General features: G+C 53.6%; 1 protein-coding gene across 1 annotated transcript; it reads left to right on the plus strand.

Moving 5' to 3' along the window:
* Positions 1-5,987: 5,987 nt before the first annotated feature.
* On the plus strand, positions 5,988-7,121 carry FOXE3 (forkhead box E3). The gene has a single exon (XM_015424243.1). It carries the CDS (start codon positions 5,988-5,990, stop codon positions 7,119-7,121), a length of 1,134 nt encoding a protein of 377 aa, XP_015279729.1.
* The last annotated feature ends 469 nt before the right edge of the window (positions 7,122-7,590 follow it).

A 7,590-nucleotide genomic window follows, 5' to 3' on the forward strand; every position in this document is an offset into this window, starting at 1 on the left:
AAACGTCCATGGTGTGCAGAGGGCGGTCAGGAAGCTCCTCCACAAGCAGGATCTGGTGCGCAGAAGCTGGGTTGGGATCAATGAAGCAGAGTGGCAAGCAGCTGAGGGCGTCGACATGTCCCATTGCCTGCCCCAGACAGTGGTGGAAGGCGTACTGGTGTCAGGTTCCACAGCCAAACAAAGGAGTACATGCTTATCATAAGGTTATAGTTTATTGTAAGAGCTATAGAGGCAGTAACATCATCACTGTTAGGAATGGCTACATTCCTACAAGCATAATGGGATATAGGGTATTCGTATGCACCCCACCCCTAGGCCAACCGGCCTGACTCCCGCACGTGGGAGAATGGGGCCCCAGGCCGTTAAAGCCAAAGCTGGGAATCAAAACTAATCCCACGGGTAATTGATGGGAAGACACTACACAGACAGCTTACAAGGTCAGAGATAATAAAGAATGAAGGAATGCCACAACAGTTGGTACTCAGGTCAAGCAGATACACTCTTGCCCATAAACATCATGGCAGCATAGCTGACAACTGGTACCCCACAAGGAAAATGGACCAACAGAGCACCCAAGGTGAGAGCATCTGGGGGGTTTGGTGATCTGGGGTGAGAAGTCCGAGCAGGAACTTGTGGTCCGTCGCAATGGTGAGTGGTCACCCATAGAGGTAGTCATGGAACTTCTTGACCCCCACAATGATGGCCAGCACTTTCTTATCGATTTGCATGTAGTTGCGCTCGGCCGAAGACAGGGTGTGAGAGTAAATAGGCCATGGGGACTTCCATGCCGTCCAGCAGCTGGTGGCCCAGGATGGCACCAACCCCATATGTAGAAACATCGCAAGTGACCATGACGGGCAGCTTTCATCGAAGTAGGCTAGGACTGCATTGGAGGTGAGCAGCTCCTTCATGGCCTGGAACTCAGTGGCTTGAAGTTGGCCCCAGACCCACAGGGCCTTCTTGTTGAGGAGGAGGTGAAGCAGCTCTGGCAGCACAGCTTTATGGGGCAAGAAGGAACGATAAAAGTTCAGTAGCTCCAAGAAAGCCTGTAGCTGCTGCTTGGAAGTGGGCACGATGGATCAAACTTTGTCAGGGGTCAGGTGGATGCCTTCGGCTTCTATGGAGAACCCCAGGAACTCACCTGTGGAACACCGAGAAGGCACTGTTCCCGCTTCACCTTCAGGCTGGCTGACTGGAACCATTGTAGAACAGTGCGCAACCGGCTGACAAAGTCCTCCTCCATGGGGGTGGCGATCAGAACATTATTGAAGAAGGGCTGGACCCTGGGAATTCCTTTTAAGAGAGAGTCCATGAGATTTTGGAAAATTCCCGGGGCCATGCTGACACCAAATTGTAGATGCCGCACTATGAACGCGCCCCTGTGCATGACTATGGCCTGGGTCTCTGCTGTCACATCATCCACTGGGAGTTGCTGGTAGGCCTGGGCCAAGTCCAATTTCCCAAAAATCTTGGTGCCCGCCAAGGAGGCCAAGACGTGGCTGACCACCGGGGCAGGGTAGATGTGGTCCCGCAGCGCCTTATTTATGGTACATTTATAATTTGCACAGATGCAGACGTCCTCGTTGTGCTTAATGGGTGTAACAATTGGGGTTTCCTCGGGGGCATGGCTTCAGTGTGAAGGGGACGCACTATGCCTTAAGCCTTATGGGCCGCACCTCCAGGTTGAGCTGAAGGGAAACAGGGGGTCCAGTGTAGCGATCTTCGTTCCATCAAATATGACTGGGAACTCGTCGCGCACCCGCATTTTGGTGTACCCCCGTGACCCGGAACCCCAATGGCTCGAACAAGGCAAATCCCAATAAACTCATTCGACAGCTTCCCACCACCAGCAAGTCCAAGAGTCCTCCCCACCACAAGCAAGTCTAAGAGTTTCCCACCCCTTTTACAGCCACTTCATTTTGTTGGAAGTCCCGTAGGGTGAAATCAGCCGGGCTGAAGCAGGCCCTCCCTCTAAGGCAGAGTTTACAGAGGGTATCCTATGAAATTATGGAGATGGAGGACCCCATGTCTAGCTCCATCATGCAAGGGGCCCCCTCGATTAGAACAGTCGCTTTAATTTTATCGTGGGTGTCTCGGGGCAAATGCAGTATCTGGTGTGGTTGGATGGCGGTGGTGTGCAGTTCTGTAGCATGTGCTGACTCCCGATGTGCGGATTGTCGTCTCCGGGTTCCCTTGGAATGGCAGGCATGGGTGATGTGGCTGACCTTTCCACAGTTCCGACACATGGTGTCTCGGAAATGGCAAGATTTCCGCTTGTGGGGCTCCCCGCAGCTGGTGCGGGGTATCGAGGTGGATTCGCCATGTGCTAGTTCTGTGGTGGCCTGGTGGATGTATTTTCAGGACCTCCTTGTCCTCGTCAGAGGTGTTCACATGGTGGGCTGCGGTGCTGGGTCTCCATGAAACTGGCGTGCTCTGAGCTTGGCGGACCTCTGCAGTGAACTGGTCGGCAGCTTCGGCAGAGAGGGCTTCTTCCAGCGCAACCTTGAACATGCAGTCCCGCTTGGCAATGAGCCAATGTTGGATCCACTTGTCCCGAAGTTCGCACACCAGCCAGTCACAGACTGCTTCCTCAAGGTTGTGGAAGTTACAGTGTCTAGCAGCACACCGGACGGCCATAACATAGGCCGTGATCTACTCCCCTGTCATCTGGTTCCTCATGTAGAATGTGTGATGGGCCGCAATAATGGAGGGTGTCGGTGCAAAGTGCTCCTTCAGCTGGTCTATAATTGTCTGGTACGGGGCGTTTGGTAGTTCCACCAGTGCTAGCAGCAAGCAAGCAATCTCGAATGTGGAGTGGCCGCAGACCTGGAAGAAAGTGGCATGCTTTTTTGCATTGTCGTTGACATCAGAGGACTTGAGGAAGAACTTGAAGCAGGAAATGTAGGAGTCCCAGTCCTCCGCAGTGGCGTCGAATGCGTCAAAGTGTCCTGGAGCGGCAGCCATAGTCCCGGGTGCAGTGCAATGTGCACGGCACTGGAGCTCGGTGCAGGGTGTAGTCCAGATGGGCTCTAGGCTCACTCAACAGGATTCCACCTTTTTCGCCAGTGTTAAATACTGGGTTCAAGACACATTGCAGTGAACAGCTCTACTTTATTAAGTGATTTCAGGAACAAGACTGAAACCCCAAGGTGACAGCCCTGTTTAAATAGAATGCAACAAACCACACCCAAACACACCCAACTCCAAACTATAGGCTATTTACATAACAGAAGTTCCTCACTGGTCACTTCCAGAGTCCTTGTGGGCTACTGTTCTGGAGCTCCAAGCTCAGCCAGTCTCCCCTATGTATTCCTGATAACACCTTCTTAACTGACACAAATATTGCAATGATGGGATCGCAGCCCCACCCCACCATCTGCCAGGTAAATAAACCCGTTCCTTCCAACTCCTACCAGTATGTTTCAGCCTTGTGAGTGTCAGCTATGCTGCCATGGGGGTGGGGGTGGGGTTCATTCTCTTCTAATTGCTTTTGCATTCTTCCTGTGCTGCTATGAAGCTTATCTCTAAGTATTGCAGGTGGTGATGTTGATGTCTGATTTTCTTGGGAACCGTTTTGTTTTCAACTTCAGCACTAAATGGCCGAAGCTCTATCTCCCGCGCGTGGGAGGATGGCTAATTGGCCAGGCCAGTGGGTGTGTGTGTGTGCATACGAATTCCCTTTATCCTCTTATGGCCCATGGGCAGCCGTCATTCTTAACAGTGCCGATGTTAATGCATCTATAGCTCTTCAATAAAGTATTACCTTTCATGAAAGCGTGTACTACGTTGTTGGCTGTGGGTTCTGACAGTGAGCTACATACATTTCGATCTTGTGATGATGATGCGAAGGGCACCTCCTTGGAATTAACTTCATTGAAATCCGTGGTATTAACAATATGTGTAGGATGGTGTTAACAATGTGTAGGATGGTGTGACAGATCAGATACAATCATCAACTATTAGATCCTTCTAACAGCCTTGGGAGGTTGTTTAGGATTGCACCATGAAACACCCCAAAGGGCTGGTGGACCCTCCGAGAGGACACGCCCTTTACTTTCCCCCTGCTCTGAATCATACCAATTCTTTGTTTATTCTGTCTTGTTTTGCAAAACTAAAGCAACCTCATAGTTGTGGGAAGAATTTTGGCTATTAAGCCTATTCATTGTGCATTACCCACGTAAGCGTCTTATTATAAACTCTCCCTTGCAAACAAATGAAGAGGCTGCAAACGGCAGGTCATACCTGGAAATCTCATTACTGAGGCCCTCCTCCTCACGCCATAATCTTCCCCCTAACAAGAATTCCCTGGCAAAGTGAACCGTGGCTCAAGAAAACTCATATTGAAATAAATGATGTGGATCTTTAAGACGCCCCGGGACTTCTGTTTTGCTAGACAAACCAACAGGGCTACCCCCTTTGCAATCATGTTGAATCACAATCCCAGGAAAACCAAGCACCAGCCCAACGAGAAGAGAGAGAACCACCAGCCATCCCAAGAACTATTACAAGAAAAGAAAGAAAAGGTTCCAATTGTTAGGAGAAGGGGGCGAGGAGGCAAGGGCTGTGTCATCCGAAGTAGGGCGATTGCAGCCAATGAACAGCAGGCAGCAGTTGGTCAGAAAAGTGGAGCCGGGGTATTTTCTTTCCCACTTCTTTACAAGTATTTATTTATTTATTTATTTTTAGATTTATACCCCGCCCTCCCCGCAAGCGGTAGACACCACCCCCCTTCTGCTTTCTGATTGAAAACGTCTCTGCTGTCCAAAAAACGGAGTATACGTTTTAAACGCTTAAAAAGACACAGGCATATATAGATCTCGGACAGCTGTAGGTATTTCTAGGTTCCCTGCCCGGCCGTTTCATCATCAAAATCACCTTCTTGCCACCCACCATTCAACCCGTCGCTTCCGGGTTTTTAGTTACTTAAAGAGGGGCGACTAGCAAAAGGGTTGCTTTGGTGTTTCTAGAACCAGAGTCGATAGACCTTCGGAGTCCGACCCAATTTGCTCCATAATAACCTTTCCATAAACACAGCAAGTACTGTTGACTAGTCTTGTTGACACATAAGGGGCTCTCTTCACTGGGATGTTCTGATGCGCAAGCGCCACTGAAATGAATGGGATCGGCGCCAAATGTTGTTGCTCCCACATAGCGCCATTCATTTCACTGCGGACTGCGCAGAAGGACTTCCAGACAGAAGTGGCATATGCTAAACCGCTTTGGCCTGCGATCCTAAATCATCCCTCCCGAAAAGTCAGTGTCCTTCTGGAGATCTGCACTAGAACTCAGTGTAACACACACACACACACACACACACAGCATCCAGCGGCCACCGGGTTTGGATCGTACCCGCAATCCCGAGTAGCGTGCCGTTTTCTTCCCCCAAATATACCCCAACCCCTCACACACACACGCTATTTGATCCGTGGCGCGGCTGGAAACCCACAGACACCGGGGAGGCAGAAGAGGGCACAGTACTGTCCCTACAAGGCACCTGTTGCAGCGTGTCCCTCTTCGAAGCTCTGAGGTGTCAAGACTACCGATGCTCGCACATCCCCGTGAATTGAGCGGGGTCTCTTCCCAGGAAACCTACTTAGGATCTGGCTGCCCTTTCGAAAGGCCTCTTCTTCCTGACCTCGTTTGGAAAACGACAAACAGCCATCGCTCCCGTCTCCCTGGTTTTGGCTTTTTCTTAAGACGGGCACCCTCCGTGTCAGCCGAAGGGCTGCGTTTCTTGGGACAGCGGTGTGTTTGTGTGGAGGTCGCCAGCGCAGGAGCCTGGCGGGGAGGGGGTGATTTCAGGTGGGTAGGCAGGCGCTGCACCAATTAGGAGGGTGGCGCCAGGCCTTGATCTATAAAAGGCAAGCCGGCAGCTCAAGACCTGGCGATCCCCGGGGGAGCTGTCTCGTTTCATCCGCTTTCCCCTCCCGGGGCTTGCCTTGTATATGAATCTGACCGAGTTCTCCTTTTTCTCGGGTATGTGCACCATGACAGCCGATTCTCTTCACTCGCCTAGCCCAGGGGCCAGCCCGGCCTCCCCCGACCTGCACGGGGCTTCCCCGTCGGGCTGCAAGGTGGAGCCGCTGTTGATCAAAGCCGAGCCCAGGGGCAGTCCGGCGGAGGCAGGAGGCGGGGAGCCGCTGACAGAGGAGCAGCTGCCCTGCTCCGGTGTGAGTGGCGGCGGCGGCGGCGGGGGCCGTCGGAGGAAGCGGCCGGTGCAGCGCGGCAAGCCCCCGTATTCGTACATCGCGCTGATCGCCATGGCCATCGCCAACGCGCCGGAGCGCCGGCTGACGCTGGGGGGCATCTACAAGTTCATCACGGAGCGCTTCCCCTTCTACCGCGAGAACCCCAAGAAGTGGCAGAACTCCATCCGCCACAACCTGACGCTCAACGACTGCTTCGTCAAGGTGCCCCGCGAGGCCGGCAGCCCCGGCAAGGGCAACTACTGGAGCCTCCACCCGGCCTCGCGGGACATGTTCCACGACGGCAGCTTCCTCCAAGTCGCCCGAGCGGGCCCTTGCAACGGCTCCGGAGGGGTCGCTTATCCGGGCGGCGGCGGCGGCGGCGGCCCCCTCTACTCGCCCGGCGGCACCTACGGGGCGCAACTGCCCAGCCTGTCCCAGTACCCGGGGGCGCCCCCTGCGCTGCAGCCCCGCATGTTCAGCATCGACAGCCTGATCAGCTCGCAGCAGCAGCAGCAGCAAGCCGCGGCTCTCCAGGCTTCCCCGGTGGGAGCCGAGTTGGCCCATCACGCCTTGGGCCTCAACAGCGGCGGCTGTCCCGTAGGCAACCCCGAGGCCTGCTTCCAGACCCAGCAAGTCAGCCCCGGCTTGACGGGCCGGCAACCCCCTGCCTTGGCCTACCCGTACTCGGCCTCCCCACCCGGCCATCTCGGAGTGCCGCCAGGCGCCTATTCCTCTCCGAACGCGCAGCTCTACGGAGCGCCCAACAGGTTGGCCCTGCCGCCGGGCCGCCCTGCCTCTTCCTGCGCCGACCACGCGGAACAACTGCTGGGCCTCACCGCCTCCCAGCTCAACGGGCTCGGGCAGTTCGGAGGCGCCAATAACTCTTACATGAGGCAGCCCAACTTTCCCTCTGGCCTGGAAAGATACTTGTGAAGTAGAGGAGGAAGCTTGGCTTTGTGGCCGGCGCGACGGCCAAAGCCAAACATGACTCTTGGAACCTTTTTTTAAAAAAAAAATAGGAAGCTCACCCCGAGTACTTGAATGGGGCTCCTTTGGTAGTACTGTGCACGTGTAGCGTTCCTTCTCAAAGGGATGCCTTGATCCTCGAGAATTGCATATGGAGTTTAGGGGTGCCACCTTTTATGAGCTGAGGTTTGGTGCCTTTAACAACAGTGTGAGCCTCTGGGCAAAATTTCATGTGTATGATACACTTGCAGAGTACATTGGAGGGTGAGCTACCCTATAAACTCAGGCACAGTGCCTTTCAAAGGGTGTGCTACCCTATAAACACAGTCACAGTGCCTTTGATTAAAGTGTTATTTGGTGTCTTGCACAGAATGGGAGATGCAGAGCAGGTTAAAAGTAATGCATTGAATTAACCCAGGTGCTGTTTAAGATGCAT

This window comes from Gekko japonicus, unplaced genomic scaffold (assembly GCF_001447785.1).
Source record: "Gekko japonicus isolate JY-2015 unplaced genomic scaffold, Gekko_japonicus_V1.1 scaffold2047, whole genome shotgun sequence".
In the NCBI taxonomy this organism is placed as follows: domain Eukaryota; kingdom Metazoa; phylum Chordata; class Lepidosauria; order Squamata; family Gekkonidae; genus Gekko; species Gekko japonicus.

What these genes read in the sequence shown, in the direction of transcription:
- FOXE3 (XM_015424243.1), top strand. Translation starts at nt 5,988, where the DNA reads ATGACAGCCGATTCTCTTCACTCGCCTAGCCCAGGGGCCAGCCCGGCC.